The 27,704-nt window shown below is 38.2% G+C and overlaps 1 protein-coding gene across 1 annotated transcript; it reads left to right on the top strand.

Moving 5' to 3' along the window:
• Positions 1–1,724: 1,724 nt before the first annotated feature.
• LOC127441144 (glial cell line-derived neurotrophic factor-like) lies at positions 1,725–23,159 on the top strand. The gene is made up of 5 exons (XM_051698356.1): positions 1,725–1,755; positions 3,367–3,510; positions 20,278–20,366; positions 20,501–20,687; positions 20,817–23,159. Exons 1-5 carry the CDS (start codon positions 1,725–1,727, stop codon positions 21,287–21,289), a joined length of 924 nt encoding a protein of 307 aa, XP_051554316.1. The 3' UTR covers positions 21,290–23,159.
• The last annotated feature ends 4,545 nt before the right edge of the window (positions 23,160–27,704 follow it).

Below are 27,704 nucleotides of genomic sequence, written 5' to 3'. Positions count from 1 at the left end.
TGGTTATGGCTCTTCTTATGAAAATCAATAAGCAATTTAGCTATATTATTTTATAGAGGTATTTTTAACTTTTTCATTCCCAGTTGCAAATTTGAGGGCTCACATTATGTGCGTGTTTTCTTTTATCAAGATATCTTGACATTTGGTGTACTGAAGCTATTTAACAGCTGATCACCCCTGTAATCAGCTATTAAAGTATATAAGATTGTCAATAAGAAATCTTTAAAATCCAAAGACTAAACAACAGCTGAGCCTGTGCTCAGGACATTAGCAAAACATAAATATTCTAGCTTGGAAAATACCTAGAGTGCACCTGGTTGGTGATACCCTGTGTGGGACATGCTGTGATGCTCCTGAAAAGGAGCTTGAAAATCATGACGGCTATATGTGATTTTATCTGTTTAAATCAAATTGTGATCCATTGTGGCTTAAGCAGGGTTACCTAAGGAGAAAGGCTGGTCACAATGAAAGATTTCCCAATCAATCTTTTTGATCTTGAACTTTACACTTTGTTTATGGATCCTCTGTAGTACCAGTGGTGAAGCTTGATTCACAATCCTCCATCCCTCACTCACTTGCATGTTTTGTTGGTTTGATCTATAAATAGGGCTCAGGGGAGCCTCCCAGAATTTCACTTTGTGTTTTGTGAAAGCCCAAAGTGAGCAAGGCCCTGTTTGCTCAGTCTTTGTGCTTCAAGCCCGGTTTTTGTCGTGGAAGGCGTGCCAAAGTTAGCGCATGTCTGTGGGAGTAGGGAACTCCACTGAAGAGTAAATGGAAGTTTGGGGAGGAGAGGGCAGACAAAAGAGATTAGTAGAACAAGGGCCAGGGCATTCTTCGTCTCAGAAGAATATTCTGTGAAAAACTGGAAGTCATTGGGGAACGCCATCTATGCAGACATACTAACTGTCAACAGCAGCAGAGTCTGCTTTTAGAAACGTGTTTTAGTTAAACTTGTGTATGCTTGAGTATGACTATGAAATTTTGTTTAAATAGTTAATAAGCACATGAAACACATACTGTAGGTATTAAGCCTTGGTTGCATTCAGCCTTGCACTGCAAATTTCGGCAAGAGAAGAAGAGTGTGTGTGAACCCGCACAAACTAAAAAGAAGCCCCTTTTTTATGCTCTTTTCTGCTTTATACCCTGGGAGAGTGAAGTAAAGAAACATGTCACTAACATGATTTCCTCACCCATTGTGAATATTCAGCATAGCTATGTGTGAAGCACTGCCCACACAGAGGTCAATGCCAAACCAAGCAACTTCTTATTGGTCAACACTGCAAATTTGCATGTTGATGTAAACCAGGCTTAAACCCCACACAAAATTTGCTTAGGGAAATTACCAGAACCCTTCTACCAATAGGATTAAGCGATGCATAACGTGGCGGTCCCATAGACATTCTACTGTATGGGCGGTACACTGGTGAGGAGACAAAAGGCCCTTTTTTTTAATGGATGTATATGGAGGAGATGCTTCAGTGTGCTGAATAAACTGCTTTTGTGAGAAAACAGCTCATCACTTAATGAACTGACCGCCGGTCCAGTAATCTTCAACATGTTGTACACTAAACAATCCTTTTGGAATGTACTATGTGTGGAGTTTACTATGATAAAATTGCTGTTTTATAAGCGAAGACACTGACAGTTTTGCGACAGGTAGGTGTCAGTTTACGGATCTCCATTAATTTGTATGGTGTCCGCAAATGGTTACTTACTGCCGTAACATGCTAACTGACCATTACGCTCTTTCCTACAGTAAAAGCATGGAGGTTATCTCAGTATAGAAGATTTCTGAAATTACTTCGCCACCGGAAGTCCATCAGGCACAATTCCTGAGCCTTAAAAGTGCACTCAGTAATTTTTTGTTCGTGTCATCTTGGACTTACAGTGACACCTAGTGGTGTGGAAGCAGCAACATTTAAAATAGTTTCAGTTACAGATGTCATTGTAGAAATTCACTGTTCACAATCAGCCATGATTAATCCAAGAGTGAAAGTGTCCAATAATGGTGTGGCTACTGAGATTAAGCAAGTAGTATTCAATTGGTCATGTGATTCTAAAATGGCAGCTCCCATGAGGGCGCCCCTGCCCCATGTAAAATAAAACAGCTTTTATAAGGCTACTGATATGACTAGAGTTCTCAACTCATGTGAGTGCTCGTGATTTTATACATATGTCTCGAAATTACAATTCATTTCTTTAGGAGTAAATCTTTTTTAATGGGGAAAAAATGACTGAGTGCACCTTTAATCAGACCTTAAAATTTAGCAATTTATTTTAAATGTTCCAAATAATAGTAATAATAATAGTATACACTAAAACATTTCAATTTAAATAAAAGATTGAAATTAAAAAACGTTTTTTTTGTTTTTGTTTTTAGTTTTACCGGAGAACGTCAGAACCTGGCTATTAAGTACCTGTTCAGTAGTTACATATGCCTTTTTGGTTTGAATGTCATGGAGTTGTGTTCGCGTTGTTATTATGAGTTTTGATTATTTATCTAATCTCATATTTGGCGAGAAACGTTTTAATGACTTTCCAGCGATTATGGGATGTTCTATGTCTCGTTAATAAATGGCATAATTTGGGTAAAAAAAAAAAAAAAAAAAAAAAGCTTTTCGGATACATTGTGCCACACTGATCACAGACGCAGAGCAAAAAAGTGTCGAAGTGCCGATGTAATGAAAGCAGGATGAAGAGGAGCCCGCTCACATCTCACATTCACTCTGAGTTTCTCTCTACAGAAGCATGAATACAGCACCAGATATAAAGCAATTGTGATTAAAACATAATCCCACTGAGGCTTTATTTTCCGACGGAACCACAGCACCATTTGGTGTGGTTTTTGTTGTCATTATAATAATTTTTAAATGGGAAATGGGCGTTTAATTTTTCCACTTTTGTTCTTTACGGTAAGTCAACAAAGACGGAGTTGAATTCATTGGCTGGCAAATGGAAAGTTAGTGTTCAATCCAGTATTTCGATTTTTTTCTATGGTATTACAGTATTTAATAGGGAGATTATTGCTGTGAATCGATATTTAAACTGTATGGCTTAACGAAACCTGCGTCTCTATATGTTTTAAATGTATATGTGTGTTTACAATTATAATGATCTGTGTAAAATGTATTATTGTTATCGCTGTTGTTGCCATTATTATTTTCATAATTGTCATTATTATTACTACCTCAGGTGGTAAGCCAGTTATAGTCAATGACTTTGATTTTCATTCCTCTCAGGATAATGTAACGAGGTGCACGCAAAATGAAGAAGAGAAAGGCTTGGCCACAGAGGGAGGCGCCTCTCCGTCTTTCTCGCCTTTGAAGAGTTTGTTCTCTCACTTTCAGAAGAGGACATACGCGTGAGAAAGTCAATTGCTCGAGAATTATGCTGCTTTAAAGAAGCGCGTGTGGATTTTACCCGCCAATACTCTCTCAGCTACCTACGTGAAGCGCGAGACGGTGAGGATTTGGCGCGCTCACACTCAACCAGTCGACCAGGGAACGTACGGTAAGGCGCGTAACATATTGAGATGTTGTCAGCTGAGTTTGAATTGATAGATTTCTAGAATGGTTCAACGGCTTTTGTTTCTAATTCAGACCTCTACAATATGTACCCCCTCAGGCAATAAATATTAGACGGTTGGTGTGTAATTGAAACTTTTACGGGGCTTGTGCCATCAGGTGTGATCGGTGGAGACAGTGTAACCTACCTGTCATTCTGTTCTCACAACAAAGATTAGCATAGTGAAATGCAGAGCCTGCTGAAGGTATTCTCGCAAATAAACACCGTTTAGTTTATCCATTGGTCATTTAGTGTGGAAATGGATAAGAAAAAGGGGTCAATTATTGTAAATGGAGAAGTCGAATTTGGATATTCTTGCCAACCCCATTATACCGTAACTTTAATGAAATCGTTCTGGTTTAAGTGAAAGTTGTCTTCATTCTAAGGCTGTTTTGAGCGTTAACTGTGTTTAAAGTAAAGCAAGCACCACTGCCTGAGCACAGACACTCAAACTGTGTCAATATTTTAGTTTTTCCTAAACATGGATGAGAATATATATATATGAATGAGAAAATAATTGGTATTAAAAACCCTTAACAAACATAAACATATCCATGTTGATGCTGCTGATGATTTGAGCTCATAAACTTACACACGCATAGTTTAACAGATTTTTTTATTTTATATTATTTTACGATTAACGTCAGAAAAGCTTGAAGTACAGTGAAACACTTGTTCCACATGTGAACTCAGTTTATTTAAATTTTTGCAAATTTCAGATTCCACTGAGGGCTTGATTTCATTTCTATTTGTCTTGATTTCCATTTTTAGGGTTGGCATTCTGGACGCTTTGCTTTCTTATAAGCCCTAGAGTCTTGTTGGACTACCACAGTTATTGACACCTACCACAATTACACATCTATGTGTGTGTGTGTTTTTACATGCTTACACTTTTTTTTTTCTCCCAGTTTGCTTCACAATAACATTGGCAATCAAAAGAGAAGCATACTTTCATCTGTTCTTACAGACAATACTATGGGTGACTTGAGGGACAGGATTTTCTTTTTCTTTCAAATTCTTTTTATGCGAACAGGTCAGTCTTGTGCTAGCTGACCTGGCTCTCATCTCTCAGGGCTTTTAAACCCTCTGTGTGAATGTAGATGTGGCTCTTTCAGCCTTCTGTTTTCATGTGCTCATTCCAGGTGAATGATAGGGCTTAAATGAAGAATTCACACACATGACAGTGCTACTGGCCTCCAGCACATGATCAAACCAATCAAAAGCAAAGATATTTAATTGGCATGTACAGTGAACCAGATGGGTTTAGAAAGTGTGTTGGCATGTATGTGGAGGACAGAGCTGAGATATCTCACAGTGTCCTGCAAATCCATCACAGGGTCCACTTCCCTTGCCCTTAACTGCCCTGAACTCCATTCTCTCTAAGGGTCAGTGCAACTATCTATACTCCATCTGAATTGGGCCTCTGTGTCACTTTCTTGAAAATGCAGAATGGTGCCAACAGGTCTGCTGTACTACACTGCACTAGACTGTCATCGATGTGATTATTGCTGTTGCAAAATATCAACAACTGTTTTTTGTATGCTGACTCTTAGCCTGGTCTAAGGGGGCTCTAGGGTAGGCATTGCCCTCCTTGATTTTCCTTGAGCCAGCTTTACCCAACATTCTGGAACGCCTTCCACACATTTTACTCCTTACAAAATAATAGATTTGACTTCCCCTTGTTGTTACCAAAATAATTAGCAAAACCCACGTTTTTTGATATAGCCCTCTCCATTTTTGCTTTCCTCATACATACTCTGCATTTTATAATCTATATCCATAAATTGTGTTTTTAATTATATCCTTTAGACAGAGCTTGTTAATTGGCCTTGATTGTGGCAATGAAAAATGCAGACCTTGTGATTGTTTAAATTTTGACCCAAGAACTCTGGTTAGTTAGATGTTTTTTCATTCAGTAATTCCGAATTTACAAATGCATGCGTGCATTTTTATTTTTTATTATTTTATTTTTTTACCAAGATTGACCCATGGTTGCATGTACACTTGGCTTTCACTTAATTGTTGGTGTTAGTTGTTTTGCCAGATTAAATCCATGTACGCTCAAGAGCATTCCTACTTCGCAAGAGGTTCATGACACTGATGAAGGACATTACCTTTTTCTCTTTATCTGAACATCTCTTACCAAACTTTTGATAGCAAAGAATGTTAAATGGACTTATTGTACACCCATGTTTGTGGCTGGAAGCAGTCTTTAATACAATAAGCTGTATTCTCCCGAAATTGCCAGGTCAGATACATTAATCATGGTGGCGTCGGTGCCTTTGAAAGAGCAGGCCAGGTCATTACTTGAAGCCTGTCTGGGGCTGAACTGGGCGACATGGAAACGCTTTGAATGTCGTTAGTTCATCCAGACACACTAATGGCTTGTTTTCCCCCCCTCCGTAAGCTTAATTTGAACAAATGAGACGTGAGCTACAGTATAAAGGCCTGTGAGGATGGACTGGCCTCTGCCTGAGTGCTGCCCCGATTGAAATAATTACCTGAGGATTCATTTGGAAACTGGGAAGATGTGAAAGCAACATGAACACACAAGAAATCGACATGTTGCTTCCGAAAGTTCATGTACACTTAAATCAACTCCTGAACAACTGACAAGCGCCATCCCCCATCAGACATTTTTGCATCAATTCAAGAATGAATACTTTCCCCTTTAGCACTACTGAGACACAGGTTCTGGTTCTATGGAAACCATGAAATAGTCACAAATAAACAATGGTGAGTGTGTTTCAGAGGTCTCATTTTCACTCTAAAATAAAAAATTAAAAAAATAGTCCACTGAAGGTTAGGTTAGGGTTTAGGTTAGGGGGTAGAGTTAATACAATATGCATTCCTGTTGACTGTATTATCATTTCAAACTAAAAATACAACTTGCTTTTGCCACCACTCTGGCTCCATTTATACCTTGCATTAAAATGTTTTTTTTTTTTTTTTTCGGTGATCAGATCGCTATTGCATAGTACTTGACCACATTCAATGACAGGTGTAAAAGCACCCAAGACACATTGTGATCGGATCATGATCGGATCATTGAATCCACATTCGGAGGTGGTCAGGAACAGATTCCTACCACATTCAAAGAAAGTGTAAATGTGAATGTGTTTTCATTATTCGGATACAACTGCGTAAGTAATTAATTATGTGATGAGGTTACATTACAGTTATCCTATGTTAAAGCGCTGTGCTGCTGTTTCTTGTCTTTTTCTGTTTATTCTGCCATCGCAATGTGAAGAACATATCAGAGAGCTAAACAATGAACAAAATCCCATGAATTATTCCATTGGAATACACTTGGAATATCTCGTCTCTCTCCTCAACTCCCTACCCGCTCTCATCTCTCTCCTGTTTACTAATCACTATTCAGCTCGCGTAATGCTCACGTGAAACCAGACTTCACTCATGCGTTTCAGATGAGAAGCATATTTAGCACCTACAAAGTGCCAAACGTGAGACGAATATCATTAAATACGCTACGGCAACCCAAAATGTAGCTTTGGCTGTCGGCAAAAAATGTTCAATGAAGGAAAAACCCTGACTGTCAAAGCGATGGAAAACATTTGAATTATCCATTAATGTTTTTAAAATTCACTAAAAGACTGTGAATTTTCAGTAAGCACAGCCTCTGGGCTAATTTGTAAGTAGCGTTTTACATTTTGCCCGGCTAACTTTGATTGGATCTCTATCTGAGACGTATTTGACTACAAGGTGTAAATGCAATCCAGCTATAGAATATCCAGATATTATCCGGATATGAACTGCATGTTAATGCAAGGTGTAAATGGGGCCTCTGTGGAAATTTTCATTCAGAAACTGGAGCGCACACATGCCCATACGTTCAACAGACTTCCGTTTTCAGACACTTGGGGGCAGTTATTTACATTTTAGTAAGCACAGACTGTTTTCAGCAGCACAACTTTCAAACAACTGTTGCCAAATGCACAGTGCGATCAGTCTGGTGAAAGTGGGTTTAACTTGATCCTTTGCCCTGGTGAACGGTTTAATACTAGACTATAGAGTGTCCTGGTCTTCCTCAGTGCAGAGCGCATGGGGTAGCTGAAGACTACCTGGTTTTTATGTGAAAGCAGTTTCAGTAATGAAGCTTCTCTGTTTTCAGCCACCAACTCTTATCTCAGTGTAACTCCTCTGGCTTCCTTTTATAGAATATTTGGTAGCTTAATGCATCTCTGTCTTTCTCTCTCTCTCTTTAGAGGTTGCTGTGACTATTCAGGCTATTCCTAAGGAGTGAAATATTATCTTCACCATTACCCTCATACCTAATTTATTCCCATTTAAGGACATGTTCATCCAAGTGTTCTTTCTCTCTCATTCCGTTTTAAAATGTATTTAATCTTTCTGTATTTGGTTAAAGCAAAAGGCAAGACATTTTAATGAAGAGGAGAGAAGGTAAAGCTGTTTGTCCAGGATGGAATTTGGAGAGGAAAGGACATTAACTACAGAGTCTGAATTACTCAACAAAGAGTTTAGCTTACATGAATCTGTAAGACTATACACTGTAAAGTATATAGTCTAAATCGTACAGCTCAAATGGATGTATTAGTGCCACTGTAAGCTGTCTACTTTAAGCATTTTCAGAGTTTCCTAATGCTGAACCTTTGTTAGACTGGTCCCTTGTGTTTTCACAAAAATCTGGCAGTTGGCAATGTTTTCCTGGTGAATGAATGGATTTTTCTTTAGATCAAGAGAAACATGAATAACATTTTTAGGTAATTTGTAAAGGGAATGGAGTGCGAGAGTGAATGTGGAAGACCGCTGATTATAAAACTGATTATAATGACGAAAACAGACACTAATCTTCATTGAGAAAGACATATTATTTCTGATCATCAATGTGAGGAAAACTGACTTAATACATTGCTAATCTTCTTTGAGGAAATGTTCAATCATCACTAATCATAAATTAGGAAAATAGATTATTTATTATTACTGATTATTAATGAGGCAAACAGATACTATCACAGATCATTACCCCAAAGTGGGTACGTACACTTTCACTTCACCTTCACACAAATTCCTCTAATTTATTTTGCAAAATATTCAAATAATTAAATAGAAGCTTCAAAGAAAGATGTAATAATTTGAGAGCAGGAATTTATTGCAAAGTTCAAGAGTCCCCATCAAACTACATGAGAGTGTTGGTAGTAAGAGGCCGAATGAGTTTATCAGTGAGGCATAAATGTAGTACATCCCCACCAGGTTTTCAAATAAGTTTTTGTTATTTGAAGTGGTACAATAAAGATAAAAAATAATTGAAATAGGCTTAATCTCAGCTTCACATTGCGTAATGAAGGATATGAGTGTGTGTGTGTGTGTGTGTGTGTGTGTGAATGTGCATGTATTCGCGCACAATTGTCATGCGCAAGCTGTTTGTGTGGTCCATGCCTGTGACTCAGTTGAGGGTATGGAATAGAAGGGAAGTGCTCTCGTGCTCTGTCCGACAGGCTCGTGAGGCAGCCATGTGGTGTGGAATGCAAACAGTGGCCACTGCATTTGCGTAGCAAAAATAAAGCCTGCCAGCCAACGTGCCTCTTTGGTCAAGGCTCACAGCCTCTAACCTGAACACAGCTGATTTCATTCCTGATGTACCGTGAACTCAGGCTTTTACTCCCGTAAGAAGTCAAAATGGAATGATCCAGGACGTGGGCACATCAGTGATGTTGATTTGACTGCGTCATTAGTGTTGACAAATCCTCTTATTTCAGATGGACCTGATTACATGAGAAGCAACAAACAGTATCAGTATTTTCTGACCTACTGATTGAATATGTTGGGGGCAATCCGTATGGAGGTACCCATATTGGGCCTCAGTTTTTTAATGTATTACATGCATCTTCTGTATTTGCTGCTCAGGTTTGTACTTTAAGGACATGCAACAGTCTATAACTATGAATTATTTCTAGGAACATCAGGGTCTAATTAACTTCTTTTTTTTTATTATTCTTAGAGAGAGATTGAAACCAGCAAAAACCTGAATTGGATGGATCTTTGCAATTAATGAGAAGTTGTTTTTGCTATCATATCCACTCAATGACATGAATGGTGGTCTGAAAACCACAACATGTGTTCACAATCCAATAATCAGCACTTTTTCTTCTTGGAAACTGTAGCAAAAGAGTCAGTTTCAAACTGTTAATACTGGTTTTCTTGGCAGAATACACTCTCTCTTCACCTCTTCAGTGGCTGGACTCTGACAGTAATGAGAACGTGGCTTTTGCCAGAGAAGGATTATTGAATTATATGCTTGGATGTCACACTCAGACATGCTGCTATTGAACTCAAGTTCTGGAGCATAAGCACATTAAACTTTAATAAAACCAGTGTCTTGAATGTCTGCAAATAGCTGAAATGTACATTGTGTAAGTTTCAGTAAGTTACAGTATATACCAGTGCAGAAATACCTAAAAACCTGAAGGGCATGCACAGTTCTTGAGGAGACAGGCTTTGTTCTTTGCATGTGCCAATTGTGGTTTGGAGGTTGAGGGTGAAGAAGTTTAGAAAGCTAGAAGAAACACTGATAGATATATTACATGCACATTACGGCTGAAGTTCACACCCCCATATAAAAGCATGTCTGGCAGTGATCAAGCAGGCCAGGCTGGTGGAGTGTACTTTGCATCTCCACTTTCGCCAGGTGTCTTTTATTGGCTGGCTGATTTAGTGTGGCCTATCCCACACCACTGCACCTCATCATTAATGACAGGTAGACCTGGCACATCAAACACCTCTAATGGTTCTGTCTGAGATGGAAGGGGGTAACAACCTGTGAGGAATGGGCGCTGAAATAACACAGGGGTCTCTCTTGAGAGTTATGCTTGATGTGGCATGTCTACTCCAGTACAGATAGGTTAATGTTGGACCTCCAACCATTATCAAACCTGTTGAAGAAATAAGCTTATATTTTGGATGCTGGTGTTCTGGTGTCCCTACCAGACTTAGTAACAAGCTTAAACAGCAAACTGGTCTTTTTTATTACCTGATCTCATAGAATCACGTTCCTATACCTACATTATTGCAAAATTATTTTTACATTGCTTGTTGTATTTATCATGGCAATTTCCTAGTGAAATGAACACGAGTCATTAAAACAACTTTTATTCCCTTTCAAACAAATCATGAGTGCAATGGCTGATTATCAGTTCATAAAGATGTACTTTTTGCACTGTTTCTCACAAAATGCTATCTAAAAGAGTTGGGGTACTCAAGTTCGAGTCCGGTCTCATCACAGACTCGGATTAATTTTTTATTTGGACTTGACTCGGACTCAAACCTTTGGAACTTGAAAAATCATGGAGTTCATGGCATTTGTGACACATTTAAAAAGAATATAAGCAAAAATAAAATAACGAAAACCAGAAAATAATAAACGCATCTCTGTCTGCATGCACCCCCTGATGTCGTAGCCTGAATTTGTTTCACCGTGTTAAGCACGCAGCACACTCATCAGTCAGCCAATATGCTTGAATAGCTAACTAGGGAGAATAATGCATAACATCGATTACGAGGTGGCTGGCACAACTGCTAGTGTATATCAAAATGTGGAAAGAAAACATAATGTAGCCCATCATATTATAAATTAAAATGCAGTATCTCACAGGACCCAACAAGTGGTAAAATCGCACACAGCTACTGCCTTCCCCTTTGGTACAAGCGTTTGTGCAGTCAAATCGATGTTCGCATTTCAGGACCGGAAGGTGTCATTGTTACAATCAAGAGCTTCACTGAGCCAAGTCACACACATGTCTCTCAATATTTACAGGACAACAAAGCCTATCGCAAAATAAAAATAGCAAAAAATGGTATTCATATTAGGCTATTAAGTCTTTAGATGGAATGTACACACACCTGTAGACTTATATTATTTTTAAGTCACTTTTGGTCCACGCAATGTTGCCAGCTTGAACTTGAAGCCCATCTCGGAGGTCCATAATCTTAAAGGGATATTCCAGGTTCAGTTCAAGTTAAGCTTAATTAACAGCATTTGTGGCATAATGTTGATTACCACAAAAATGTATTTCAAATTGTCCCTCCTTTTCTTAAAAAAAGCAAAAATATGGGTTACAGTGAGGCACTTACAATGGAAGTGAATGGGGCCAATCCTTAAAAGTTAATATACTCACTGTTTCAGAAGTATAGCCACAAGACTTAATATGCATGTTAACATGATTTTAGTGTGATAAAATTGCTTACTAACCTTTTCTGTGTAAAGTTAAATCCAATTTTACAACTTTGTTGCCATGACGATGTAACACCAGAAACCATTTAATCCTGGTAAATGACCGTTTAAACAACTTTACAGCTCAAACAACACAACTTTTAACAGAGAAATTAATGTAAGCTCTTTTAGAAAATTATCAGCTTCACATTTCTGCCTTTAAATACTCCAAAAAATTGGCCCCATTCACTTCCATTGCAAGTGCCTCACTGTAACCTTGATTTTTTATTTTTGTTTTAATATGGAATGCCCAATTCCCAATGTGCTCTAGGTCCTCATGGTGGCGTAGTGACCCGCCTCAATCCGGGTGGCAGAGGACAAATCTCAGTTGCCTCTGCATCTGAGACCATCAATCCGTGCATTTTATCATGTGGCTTGTTGAGCACATTACCGCGGAGATGTAGTGCGTGTGGAGGCTCATGCTATTCTCCGCGGCATCCACGCACAACTCACCACGCGCCCCACTGAGAGCGAGAACCATATTAGTGACCACGAGGAGGTTAACCCAACATGACTCTACCCACCCTAGCAACCGGGCCAATTGGTTGCTTAGGAAGCGTGACTGGAGACACTCAGCATGCCCTGGATTCGAACTTGTGACTCCAGGTGTGGTAGTCAGCATCTTTACTTGCTGAGCTACCCAGGCCCCCTTTATTTTAATTTTTTAAAGAAAAGAGGGATGAGTCGAACTTATTTTTGTGGTAATCAATATTATGCCACAAATGCTGTCGACTGAGCTTAACTTGTATTGAGCCTGGAATATTCCTTTAATGGACTTTTTAAATAGTCTATAAATCATTATTGCTAAAGCAGACAACAGCTCTAAACTGATTAAATAAAAAGCAGCACCTATTTATTATTGATTGACTATATCTTCAACGCATTGATGAGCTGCTTAAAATAAGTCCTATTCCAGCATTTTTCCACTATTCATTCAACCATGTACAATAAAATATAAAAATTTATGGTGGACCGAAATGTTGTATTTTTAAATTAATTATAGACTATGAAATGTATTATTCAATGGCAGAGGATGTGTATGAAGCTAAACTTCATGTAACGAGTTGCATTTAATTGGTTGGGCCTTTTTTTCTTCATTTTATTTATTTTAAAATGGGGGGGGGGGGGTGTTTAAGTTTATGGTTTATGGTTGGGATGTAGGTTTTGTTGATTTAAAACTCAATAGAGCATTAACCTTAACCACATCTGTTTGGGAGAAAATGTAACTTGCTTTTAGCTCCACAAGAGTAGAAGGAAGCAAGTTTTGTTCCAGGATAACATTGTACATGGCTTGATGTACCCCCAGATCATCACCGATCCTCCACCAAATTTCACAGTGGGTGCGAGATACTATGGCTTGAAGGCCTCTCCAGGTCTTCGTCTAACCATTAGATGACCAGGTGGAGGATCAGTGATGATCTGGGGGTGCTTCAGCAAGGCTGGAATTGGGCAGATTTGTCTTAGTGAAGGATGCATGAATCAAGCCATGTACAAGGTTATCCTGGAAGAAAACTTGTACCTTGGAACTGCCGTGATATGTGAAAGGAACCATGTAGTATAATTTACAAAAATGTTGCCACAGTACAGTCACAACTTTTTAACAGGGATGGCTCACCATGAAACTCACCATTAGAATAAACACACCCTCTATTTTTGTATTGTGTCATTTTGTGGCAGATTTCCCACCAAATATGACAAGAAAATCAATACACTCACACCCTTGACAGTGCACAATAACAGCCGGTCCCTCATTTGCATTCACTGTCATGACTGAATAGGTTGCATCCATGTTATTCACAATGACACCACTGTGATACTCTCCTATTCTTTAATGGTGGCATGTATGTGCCTGAGGGCAGGTTGCTCTGCTTTTGAAGCATGCCTTTAATCAATGAGTCCCAGCACTGAGGTCGTCAGCACCGCTCTGCCTCTTGCTCTGCAGTTCCTCAAGAGTGCAGCCGCATGGTTCTGTCCCTCAGGCACCCTCAGCTTGCATGTTAACAGCCATGTTGCAGGACACGCAGAGTGACTGGCCAACACAGACACTGCTCAGGGCACTTAAACACAACCAGCTGCACCACTGGAGGTGAACAAGAGAAAAATGTGAGACTTGATACCATATTTGTATGCGGGCTGTATGTGGTTTGTGTTGTGGACTTTTTACTTTCTCTCCACACTCCTCTGCTCTTTTTATTGACGGGGTATCACTGTGGCTTCCCCGTGTGTGCTTCCTCACAGGACTTGCTCGACCCTGTGACCAGACAGAGTTCATGTGGTTCCAGGAACGTGTGGGTTTCCCTACCCAAATATGAAACCAAATGAAGAGGGTTCTCATGTTTCAGTTGCATTTAGGTAAATTTAAGTTAGCCTTTAAGCAAATCAGATTCTCTGGTTGAGGCCATTTTATTTAGAAATAAAGGCTGCTAATTACATTCACTGATTTGTTTTTTTTTTTTTTTTTTTTTTTTTTTCATAGATTGTTTCCAGAGTGTATGCAAAGCCAGTCTTACGATTGATCTGTTCACTGATCTGGGATGAAGAACATTTCCAAGAAAGGTTTTTTTTTTTTTTGAAGAAAATTTGAGTGGTGCTTGCTCATGCAGAACTCACTTCCACAATGCTAGGATGATCTGGGTGGTTCTGGGTGGTTGCTAAGGTGTTCATTTCATACAACTTTATTATCACCGCAGGGGCAATTCAGTTTGGGCACAAAACAAAAACAACAGACAATCCAAACAATAACAACGATATAATTTAGTGATGTGATTATGTGACAATTTGTACTTAAAAATTATAATAATTTCTATATTAAGGATCTATGTAATGGGTAAGATGGATAAAAAATCAAAAACAAATTGTAAATACGTGACCTTTCCAAAATAACACAGTTCTCAATTCCACATGGCTATTTTTAATAAACGGATAGCCCCCAGAACAAAAGATGCTCTATACTGGTACCCGTATCTTGGTACCCGTAGCCTATGCTTAAGAGGAAGCAACTAAAACTGGTGATAGAAAACCATAAAATACTCTCGATATAGGAACTATAAAATTACACCAAACTAATTCAGTTTCCTTAAGAAATATTGTCATTGATGTTCTTTATTAATATTGGCTTCTGTATTCTGCTCAAATTTCAGTGAATCATCAAAAATGGTACTTAAATATTTGTCCTGGTCTACAATCTCCACCACCTCACTATGGATACTCGTGGGATAATTCAACGGAGTCTTTCTTCTAATATCTAAAATCTACTTCGTCTTGGAGATGTTCAGTTCCAGCTGTTCACTATCACACCTCTCAATGAACCTATGAAGAGCAAGGCCATGCTCTTGCTCAGACTCTGACTCTGAGAGGGTTGTTAATGATATGCTTTGTGGTTGCTAGGGTGTTTTGGATGGCTGCTAGGTGGTTGCTTCCTGCAAAACTCACTGCCACAGTGTTAGGGTGGTCCGGGTGGTTGCCAGGGCATTGCTATACAGTTGCTATGGGGTTCTGAGTGGTTGTTTATGAGTTGCTTGCTATGCCTTTGCTAAGGTGTTCTGTGTGGCTGCTAGATGATTGATTCCAGAATCCAGGCCCAGTTCAAAACAGACGAACAAGTCACTATGATATTCTGGTTCCTTCTTCAAAATCTATTGGATTTTATTTTTTTATTTTTTTTTTGCCATTTTAATGTTGGGCAGGTGTGAATCTGATCACTTAGAACAGTAATAGCACACCTCTCCTCAACAGAGCGCAATACTCTGGTTCTCGAAGTAAAAACCCATTCATTTTCTCCATAGACAAATAGATTTTTTAACAAAAGCTTATACATCTTTAATGACCAACCTACTGTGAGCTCTGATGTTCTTTATTGGTCAGTGCTACTGTTGAAAGCCATCAGTCTGTTATTTCAACTTAATTTTTAAAATATGTGTTTAAAAGCAGAGAATGATCCACAAATCAAAGAATCATGGCAAACAAAGCAAAAGAGCTCTGCTGCGACCGCCCATTCCCATGACACATGGGAATGCTGCAGTCGAGTCGGTCTCCCTACACTCAAACTATTTATATATTATAAATGGTAGGCGTATATGGTAGGCGGAAGGTTGTTGGTTCAATCCCCACAGCCACCACCATTGTGTCCTTGAGCAAGGCACTTAACTCCAGGGGGATTGTCCCTGTAATAAGGGCACTGTAAGTTGCTTTGGATAAAAGCGTCTGCCAAATGCACAAATGTAAATGTAAATATTAGTATATATCTGAATATTTTGCAATACATTTATAACATATTTTTTATACTTATAATCAACATAGTCAATAGTTTTATATTTTTCCATTTTTTTTTAATTGTTCCATTTGATTATGTCATTCGCAGTGCTTTATGGGATTGTATTTCATTTTCTCATTAAAGACGTAAAGTACATAGTCTTGTACCTTTGACTTTTTGTCCGATTTTCAAATACTTCCCCACTCCCTGTTCAAAGTTTGTAAAGTTGTGATTCATCTCAGAGCTGACTGGCTTGGTTCATGGCTTAGAAGTCTTTTATGAAGGATTTTATGAAATCTCTATGGAAAAATACTTTCAGAAGCAAGACCGCTAAAAAAAGTGGGCGGGCACTGTTACGCTCCCTAAGCTGCATGATTTTAGGTATTATTCATGTCTGTAGCACAAATGGTGTGGTATAGGTTATTTTTTTAAATAAATTTAGAACAAACCCCTAACCCCATATATGAGCAATAGTAGTAGTGATTGTTGCATTACAAGCATCCCTAATTAATAATTCACTTAATAAGTGTGAAATATTGTATTATAAACCATTTTGATAGCTGATAACATTCTTACAGCCTGCTGTGTGTTTAAGAGGCAGGTAGTGCTCTTATCATAACCTCTGGCCTGAACCCCCAGCATGCCAGCTCAGCTTACAGGAAGCAGTGAGGTGGGGGGTCGTCAGGGAACGAGAGGCCAAAGGGCTTATTTAGAAGCTGACAGCACGAAATTAGTTGCACAGAGTCCAAATGCTGGCCAACCTATTAGCCAGATTGCACTTCCATAGCCTATAATAGTTTTCCACATTCTTGTGGTGGAGCTGGTTTTGTTTTTCAGTTGGTGTCTGATATTGATTTGTTTCGTACGGTCAGTCTGGTTTTTCTGCAATAGGTTTATACATTCTGCTGGATAGGAGCTGAAGAGTGAATGAGGGCATCCGGCCAGACTGTAAGAATGATTCTTGTGGTCAGGAACACAGATGTGTACAGTCCCAGCCATAACACGGATACACATGCACAACTTATAAACAAACAATCACACATATGCAGCTCAGGGCGTATGCTTTTATGTCACCCATGATCAAAGCAATTATGGAAGTTTAGATTAAGTGCCACATATTTAAAAAAATTCAGAAATGTGTACAATTAGAATTAGAAAATCATCAGAATGCAATAAATCTTTGCAGATAAACATTTCAATTTTAATGCAACACATGCAAAAGTTGTAGGGTGGAAGACACATTTAAATAGGACTCCATGCTGTAAACCCTCTTCACAGAATGTCCACATTCATCTCTGGTCATATGTGGTCTCTGTCAGCTGAACCCATCCTCCAGAGATGCCATAAATATGTCTTGAAGCTGCTGAAACCAGGCTCACATTTATTTGGCTGGATTTAGCAGACATAAATTCTAATTTTGCCTTAAGCAGCCAATAAACCAAGATGACTGAAGATCTTAAGGTCCAGCATTAGACATTTTTAATGCTCCTGAGGAGTACATGAGATACTTTTTTTTTTTTGTTTTTTTTGTTTTTGACCGTAAAAATTATTCAGCATATCGTTCAAGTGTGCTCGAGTCTGGTGAACTTAAGAATAGATCAGGAGTTGTGGCCCAGTGGTGTTGGATCCATCATCTGACACCTCCTACTGCATGAGCAAAGCATAGCTAAACATCCTTGACCCTTAAAAATTTCCTTGATTACAAGAGTTGATCCAGAATGAAAAGAGCAGGAAAAGTGGGTTATCAGTCTCCAACTAAAAGGCAACTAAATACAAATGTAATTAAAAAAAAAAAAAAAAAACTCAAAACTAAAGTGTGAATTATGGAGGTCTGAACTAGAGGTCGACCGTTGTATCATTTTGTTTATTAATCGTCACTTATAGCAGCTTTTGGAACAGTCGGTTATTGGGAAAAATGAGGGATGATAGTTTTTTCAGCAGTGCTGGAGGGTTCTGAAGTACGACTGCAGCAGTTGGAGGTGAAGTAAGAATCACTGACTATTTGTGGGGATTTGCTGTGTCTAAATGCACTTATTGAGCACTTAATTAGGAACACTATGGTCCTAATAAAGTGCCTGACGTGTTCTGCTGTTGTAGCCCTTCCGCCTCAAGGTTCAACGTATTGTGCATTCTGAGATGCTATAACTGTGGCTCACTGGATGAGTAAACTCGAGATTGTTGTGTGTGAAAATCCAGGAGATCAGCAGTTACAGAAATACTCAAACCAGCGCGTCTTGCAATGGTGCACGTCACTGAGACTACATTTTTTTTCCCCATTCTGATGGTTGATGTGAACATTAACTGAAGCTCCTGACCCGTATCTGTATGATTTTATGCATTGCACTGCTGCCATACAATTGGCTGATTAGATAATCGCATGAATAAGTTGGTGTAGAGGTGTTCCTAATAAACTGCTCGTTGAGTGTATGTTGTCTTCATTGACAACATATCCATATTTTTATTCTCATTTTATTGCATATTTTGTTATTGTGATTAGATAATCTTGAAGTGTTCCTTTTTCTTAGGCCCATTTGCACCTGGTATGGATCTTATTCACAGAAGCAACATATTTGATTTTTGAGGTGAATGAAAACAAGGCTGTGAGGGACAGACTTACAATCTCTTCAATTGTATCCACAGTTACTCCCGGTCCGACGCCCCTGGATATTTGTTCACTGCGACCACATTCACAGAGAATATTGTAAAAGTGTAGTGTAAAAGCTCATCCGTTCAAATGCATTCGAACAGCAGTGAAGCACCACCTACTCACCTGTCTATCAATCACTGCACTAAAACAAGACTTTTAAACTTGCCGGTTATGTGTGCTTTTGAAAGGAAATACCCGTCTAATCTAAACAAAATTTAAAAAGCTCATACATATACATGCATAAGAATTTTATGTAGCTGGACACAGATGAGAAACACAATCTCAAGCATGATTAAAACAGATATTCCACTTAAATAACAGAATTCTGCTGGAATTGTTGCATTTGAGCTTAGATTAAATATAATACAATAACAATTTAGTAAAATGAGGAGGAATAGTGCACCAGTTTTTTCATACTTTTTCTTCTTTCATTTGTGCTTTAATATTGTTCAGTAACACACTCACAGAGTGACTGGTGTGTGCTCTCCCTCAACATTTGAACACAAATGGACAGAAGAGACACATTTAGATGTATATTACGACCAGGTGTATATGGTGATGTCTCGTTTGTCCACTTGTGATCAGATCGCCCAAAACGCAGTTTAAAACCAGATAAAAACAGGGCCTTAGAAACTAATTTCAGGTTTGTTTAAAAAAAAAAGAAAAAAGAAAATCAAATCGCTAAGATGAACATGTGCCTAACAACATCCCGTAACCATGCTAAAATCACTGTAATGCACAGTCTCTTGTAGCTTAGGCTTTTATTTTCACCTATTTTGAGTTAATTCTTGTGAATTAGATAAATTGAGTGTGCCATCGAGTTCAGTTTCTTTTGAAACAGACCTCTCAGAGGTGAGCAAGAGAAAGGATTCCATCCTCAGTCAATTCCACACAACTGGAACACAATAAAACGATGTCTAAATACAGAAACGGCACGATCCGCTGTGTTGCTTGCTATTCCTTCTCCCCTAGCAAATAAATGGCCTGTCCTCATCAATCATTTTTGCATTGCCATGTTTGACTGAGTCCTGCTGTTTGAATGGTGTTAACTGAGACACGGTGCCCCGTTCCTGACCCTGATATAAATCAGAGCCCCCAGCACAGGTTACACAGTCACAAACTGCAATGAGTCAATAAACATCTGCGTTGCTCAGAGCCCTTATCACCCTCTCTGTATCTCCGTGGCTTGTAAGACCCCTTGAGAGCAACAAAGCTTCTTCTACACATTCTAATCTAACCACGTCAAGAATGCTTTTCACAGTGTTTACTTCAAGGCTGTTTATTTGATGGACAACGGCTCTTTTTAACACTGTAGCTTTGTCCGCCGGCAAGTCAGCACCGGCCATGCTCAGAGATTGCACTAGTCTCTGCCTCTGACATCAATAAGCATGATTTCAAAAGGCATTATGCCCATGATGAATGGGACACCTTTGATTATAAGTTTGTATGTATGTGTACGTGTCACCCGCATGTTGCTCCCTCGAGTTTACATTACCTGCCTTGGTATGTTCTTGTAAGACTGTAAGTCGGTGTATAATAGAGCCATCCCTTGTTCTTTTTATGCAGGTGGGAGTTGGTGGCCAAGGAATCGGTTCAGAGCAATGTCTGCTATGCCATCAGTCACCGATGCACCATGTCACAGGAAAAGCTGGCAGGTGTGTAGAAATGGGCAAATTCTTTGCTTGGACATCTGTTGATTCAAGTAACTAGCTGTCTGGAGATGCTCTAATTACTGTGAAAAACTGTCCTTACATTCATTTACCCATCAACCTCTGTTTTGTTTGCTCAGGTGTGTGTATGGGTTGTGATGTCTCTGCTGCCACTTGTGGCAGGAGGCAGGTCAGGTTTCCGAGCAGAATCCGAAACTGCAGTGGGACTACTTAGTGCTGGAATGGAGGAGCCGCCTTTAGAGACTCTTCCAGACATTGAGGAGGAGATAGAAGAGGGCAGTGACTCTCCATGGCATGATCTGTTTGGTAAGTAGGGTGCCTGGAAATGATTTCTCAATGAATGAATCAACAATGAATTATTCAACCCTGAAAAGAAGAAAGGTGGTAGGTCTTACTCACTCCATTTCTCTGCGTCCATTTCCGTCCCTCCTGTAGAACCATCTGTGTTTGTTGAGGAGGACCAGCAGCCAGCACGATGGGAACGTTCACCCCGCTCACCAGACACCACTGACATACAGACCAAAGGAGCTCGCAAGAAAAAGAAGAAAAAAGATAAGGAAGAAAAGAAAAAGAAAGACAAGAATAGCAGGCGACGGCACAGCAGCCGGGATTGCCGTGTGGAAAAACAGGAGATGCGCGTTCGAGACCTGGGCATGGGCTTTGACTCAGATGAGATCGTCCTCTTCAAGTTCTGTGTCGGTTCCTGCCAAAGGTCACGTGAAAACTACGACTTAGCTCTGCGCGTTCTGCTGGCAAATGGCAGCCTGCCCAAGCGCACTGCCAGAAAGATTAGCGCACACCCTTGCTGCCGCCCCACGAGTTATGAACCAGTTTCCTTCATGGATGCTACCACAACCTGGAGAACCATCAAGTCCCTCTCAGCCGCAGACTGTGAGTGCATAGGATGAGGCTGGAAGAGGGAGCATGACCTAAAGAAAAGGTGCAACGGTCAAAGAAAGGAGGAAGCGGGAAGCCTCCTGGGCCATGGCTACAAAACAAGGTCAGGCAGTGTTGGCCCTGTTTGAAAAGCTGTGAGGGAATTTGGTTGGTCTTTGGGGGTTGTGGGTGATTCATAAGAACAGCCTATGTATACAAACTTTTATCACACCAAACCTCAGCAGAAAGAATTGGATGCGATTAGACCAAGTCAGAGAAGAGGAGAGACTCTGGAGCAACATCACTGAGGATGCAAGAACAGCTACTTTGTATTGTCCAATTGAGATGCTCTATAAACAGAAAACTAAATGTATAACTTGACGAGCGTTTGCTTACCAGGAGTTTCATCGGACATGGATACAGCACGAAATCCTGATTGATTCGTTAGACTCATTTGTTGATCCTGGATGTCAGTGCCCTTTTTCCTGGCCTTCCATCTGGCATGTAATATTTCAGCCAGAATAGCAAAGTTTGGATCACTCATTATTAACAGCACATTATTGTTGTAATTACAATGTAATTGCACAATCATATGTGCAGTATTATTAAAAGTTTAGCCCATAGAAAACACATAGGCCAGTTAGTATTACCCTTTTAGCTGGAAGCGCTGAAGGTTGATTGTATTTGCCACAGGTCTTTCATTTCTCAGGATTTTACCAGACTGATATAAACAGTTTTTCTGGTACATTTTAATGCTTATTAAAACTTATCCCGTTCCATGAGGTCGGTTTTTAAGATTAAAATTGTATAGTAAGTTGATGACATATATATAAGTGAAAATAGGTAAATATATAACAAAAAACTAGTATTTGATGCTTTACTGTCTAGAGCCGGTTATAGGACGATGCAATATCTTTCCTTTGAATTAATTGATGCTGGTGCATCAAATATTAATATACAAAGTACATATAATGTTAAAAAATATTAACAAATACATTAGGTAAGCATTATATATGTCTAAATTAAATTAAACTATTCTTAGAAGTTTGAAGCAGTGAGAAGCTAGTTGGTTTTAGCAACATACCAAACTAAAAGTCAAGCCCTGGTTCATCTTGCTTGACATTCTAAAATTGTTCATGTATTACTTTAGTAATAAAAAATTTGCAAGTGATAGAGGTTGCACCCTAGTTTTTCATTTGTACAGGGTTTTCCCCATTATAATTTTATAAATATAGCATAATTTAATCGGGTCCAACTGACAGTGCTTATCCAGACCCATTAGTGTTTTCTTTTTTCAACACAGATGACGACCACAATGCATTTGTCATTGTTTATCTTATTGTTACCAGATGGATGCCATGCATCCCTTAACACTTACTGTACACCTAACAGATATCATATTTATTTTTTTCATTTAAGTTATTTATTTATTGCTATGTCTACAGATGTCTTTTGGATGTTTATATTTATTCTTGTTAGTACCTTGGCCTCTGTTCTGCAATCCCTGTCATCTCATAATGAACCAGCATGAATAACAACAAGGCTTTGAACAGGGTCAGCTGCAAAATATCACAGTTGGGGTAAAAAACTGAGATATTTATTCCAAATATTTTGATGGGATGAGAAGGACTTGTATATATCATGTCAGATCATGACAAATGCTTCATTGGATTCTTTTTTTTTTTTTTTTTTTTTTTTTTTTTGAGTCCTCCAAGAGTTATAAAACTCTCAGTACACCTACAGGGAAGTCTCAGCTTCAATTTATGAAAAGGAAATTAAAATAGTTTTCTTCCAAAACTCTACGGATGAGGGGGAGATGGATATTGTTCTGACTAGGCCATCTGTCTGCCCAACTTGCTGACCTTAATAGCCTTGATGTTGTATTCAGTTTCAACATTTGAAAGCTGCTCCAAAAAGACTTTTAAAAATATAAACTTCTCAATAACAGTAAATTGCTTTGCTTCAGTATTTTACATGTTTTAGTTATCTAATATTATTGTTGTTGTCATTGACAAAGTTACTCTTTATTTTTTTATTTCATATTTTCTATATAGGAATAAAGCTGTTTATACAAAATGTGAATTAAGATTCTTGTCCTTGAATTTTAATCTAGACATAGCAACAAATAGAGTACATCGTATGTAACATCTTTCTCTGGCAACCATCCATTTCTAGAGAAAATTTGTCTTTTTAAATTCCAAGCATAAATGTGTTTGTACATTGCCATGTCTTGCATTTTAGGTCTGAAGAAAAGCCTAATTTACAAACAAATGAAAATGAGGAATAAGTATGTGTACATTAAACACTTTTAAATTGTAAAAAATTTAATCTGCAGCACAAGAGCTTTTTCCTCCATTGACCTCTCGTCTCAGTTCAGCTAATGACAATCATCAGGTAGTCAGGTAGACTGCTTGGAGACATGTATGTACATTATAGCACCATTAGGCCCTAGGTGAACCTCTCATCTGCTAAAGTGCAAAGAACGTTTCCATCTGTTGTTGGGCTGCTAATGAGCACACCCCTCACGGACCAGCCTGGCTGTGGCTCAGGGGCCTCTGTGCAGTGAGTTTGCACCTCTCACACAGTGGGTGAACTTAATTAACAGGAGATTGGAGCCTCTTCTACATTTTAAAGGGATAACTGCACTACTAGGACCAGATGCCTACGAGGACATTATAACAATGTTTAGTACTCTTCAGTGGTCTAGCTAAAGGGTTAGTTCACAAAAAAAAAAAAAAAATTCTGTTATTTACGCACCCTCATGTAATTCCAAACTGATGTGATTTTCTTTCTTCCATGGAACACAAAAGGTGAATTTAAGTTGGGAGGAGATGTAAACCTTCAACATGGCAGAGGAGAGTATGGTTTCTTTAGTGAATGATAGCTTCTATGAATTTTTATTGATACAGCTAGTTGTTTACGCTTGCCGTTTTGGTTATATTCTGTACATTTATGTATACTGGCAACCATTTGATGCATATTGTACATTTTTACCCCAAGAAAATAGCATGTTTTTGCCCAAAATACCATTATTGTCAGCAAGCTGCATGAGTAATGCTTATCAGGCTGGCAACCGACAACAAAACACATGAATGTGACATACTCGTAATTACCACTTCAGAAGTGGGAAGTGGGATACATTCGATGGCACATGAATGCAGCATTAGGATAATTCATTCACTAAATGGTCTCGGCTTGCCCTGCATGGCAGTAGGGGCAGAGTCAGGGCTCAAGTTGAGGAGGGAGTGGGGATGCCATCCCTCATTACCATCTCCTTTAGATCAACTCTGTCATGTATTACTTAGAACTGATCATGCAAAAAAATAATAATAATAATAATAATGATTTATTCTCTACGCATGATAAATAACAGACTTCACCCTCTTCAACGCTGTGGACCCAGTGGGCAGGGCCAGGAGCTTTTGTGATTACAAGATTGCATTGTAAAAAAACAAATCCCATTGTTTTTACAAAAAACTAAAAAATTGGCAGCTGTGGTTGCCAGAATAATTATGTAAAAAATACAGTAAAAATATAAACATCTTTACAGAACAACCTGTACATTTTACAATTTAAAACTGTTGTTTTTACAGCATATTTTACGGTGCAGTATTGTTAATCACCACAGAAGGGCACATGATGACATGAAGTTCATCAATAGTGGCCCTTCCATGAGCAATGACCAATAAACATACAGAGACAGTGCTCAGTGTCACTCACACAAACACTTACCACCATCAGGATAACACGTGTGATGAGGAGGAGGGCGTGGCCGGGCCGTGAGGGTGCACAGCCGGCGCTGAGTCAATTGCTCAGCGGGAGAGTGAGATAAAGGGGAGCCGAAGGTGCCAGTTCAAGAGAGAGAGAGACGCACATGGCCGCTGTGTGTGTGTCTTATGTTTTATGTTGGTTTAAGTTGAGTTTGTCATTAAAAGTTTAGTTGACTGCTCAGCCGGTTCCCGCCTCCTCCTTGCCCATCCCCTACTCGTTACAATATGAAATAAAAATTATGCAATAAACATGAACTAAACTACATCAAATATAACACAGAACACCCCAAAGTACATAACTGATATTAAAAATAAGAAACATAACTATTCCCATAAAATATAATGAAATGTAATGGGTCACGCAGGGAATTCTGGGAATGCTCAAATACTGTTTTTTTTTACCGTAATTTTAACAATAATTTACCATAAAAAGTGCATGTACCCTCTTGTTAAACATATAAATTTTAACCGTTAATTATATGGAAAAATCATACTTTTTACAATTTAAAAAAAAAATGTTTTACCATAACATTTACCATAAAACTACATGTATTGTATTTTTAAACATATTACAATTTATTTACGTGTATTTCACGGTAACTACTCATTAACCAATTTACGTTTTTGTTTTTTACGTTCAAATTAAGGACGTTTTTTACAGTGTGTGATAACAAAAAAGTCCCTGGATACACATGTCGCTCATGTGTGGTACTATTTGAAAGCTTAGAATCTGACATTTTCATAGAATGCCATCACTTTTGCATTTATGTAACATAAAATAAGATAAGACCTGACAACCTTTGTGGTGCAAATGAGCAAAGAAATGTAAATATGAAAGTGTTTCATATATCACTTAAATAGACATGTCATATATCAACAGGGTTGGGAGGGTTACTTTTGAAATGTATTCCACTACAGATTACAGAATACATGCTGTAAAATGTAATTTGTAACGTGTTCCGTTAGATTACTCAAGGTCAGTAACATATTCTAAATACTTTGGATTACTTCTTCAGCACTGGTAGATTTTTTCACTTGTTTTGACTATAAAAACTCTGCCAGTACAGTAAGACAAAATACACATTAAAAATATATTATCTGAAAAACCTAAATATCTCATGCAGTGTTGTTTCTAAAACAAGATAAATCTAATTGATTTTGTTTTAAAGATTTTTAGATATTTTTACAGGAAAACAATACAAAAATGATTATCAAGAATGCGATTTTTGCTCTAATATTGAAGGTCTTACTAGAAAAAAAGAAATTATGATCTAATGTGAATTTTCTTGATAAAAAATATGATCGTTCCTGGTAACATGTGCATGTAAAATGGCTAGAAATAGCATTTTAGCTTAGCGTAAAGCTGACAATTTACACAAGGTTTATTTCTATTTCTTCTGCTCCAAACTTACTTCAAACTTACTTCTCTGTCTGCTCGTATGAATGTAACACATCATAAGAAAGTGTTTCACCGCTGTTCAAATGCACTTTGGATCACATCATTTATATGTATAAATGTTTTCCATCTGAAGGGACTAAATATTAAATGAAACAAATGACAATAAAATACAAAGTAATCTCTTCAGTAATCAAAATACTTTTTGAATGTAACTGTATTATAATTACTAATGATTTAAATTGTAACTGTAGTGGAATACAGTTACTTATATTTTGTATTTTAAATACGTAATCCCTTTACATGTATTCAGTTACTCCCCAACCCTGTATATCAATGAAAGCTCTCGGTCATAGGAATGTGACTATGTGGTTCCACAGTTTGAATGTTTATCAAAAGAATCACAATGTTAAATATGATCTCTGTAAGACATCAAAGATAAATGTTTCAAGTCTGCCCTTATTACTGCTTCTGTAAGCCCTAAATAGCCACAAGCTCTATACCTACTCTTACCTTAGGCTGTTTTATTTAAAATTTGCCATTGTTTACTTCTCTGTGAGCTTGTTTGGGTAAATTACTCAATGTTATGTCTCAGAAGTTCAGAACAAAATATGCAGTCCAGTTGCATGATAACCAGATAAAATGTATGATAAACAAATCATCAGCAAAATAGGTTTATGATTAAATGTTATACATCATCAAAACTGAGGATCTCAGCTTTTCAGCTACCCCTAGATTGTGCTTCTAGTCAACTCAGCGGCTGAGAAATTTGATGTAACAGTGAGGAAGGTCTATACGCTCTAAATATACACTTGTTGTCTATGGACGAGTGCATATGTGAGTGCTCAGCTGCATTAGGGAGATAAAGCAAACCGAACCAGAATTACATGCTTATGAAGTTAGGACAACAACAGTTGTCAGTTTGTAATTATGTTCATCATAGGATTGTAAAAATATACAATATTATTTATGAATTAGTGGAATCTTTTTTTTTTTATATGTAAGGTGAGCTTTTAAATTTTGATCAAAATGGAATATTCCCAAGAGTCATGGGCCATCTTTACACTGCAAAGGTGGCACAGAAGCTGCATCAAAAGTGGCATTTAGGTGCATTTACACAGACTGTTTAATGCTGCTCAGAGCAGGCATAAATGTATTTACACAGCAATAACAACTGCATCAATAATGTCATGAGATTAAAGTTTTAAATATAAAATTATGAAAACAGAAACATGGAACGACTGAAAATATGAAGTTATTCTTTCAAATATGAATCTAAAT

Source organism: Myxocyprinus asiaticus, chromosome 5 (assembly GCF_019703515.2).
Source record: "Myxocyprinus asiaticus isolate MX2 ecotype Aquarium Trade chromosome 5, UBuf_Myxa_2, whole genome shotgun sequence".
Lineage (NCBI taxonomy): Eukaryota > Metazoa > Chordata > Actinopteri > Cypriniformes > Catostomidae > Myxocyprinus > Myxocyprinus asiaticus.
This window is presented reverse-complemented; position numbering and strand designations above follow the sequence as displayed.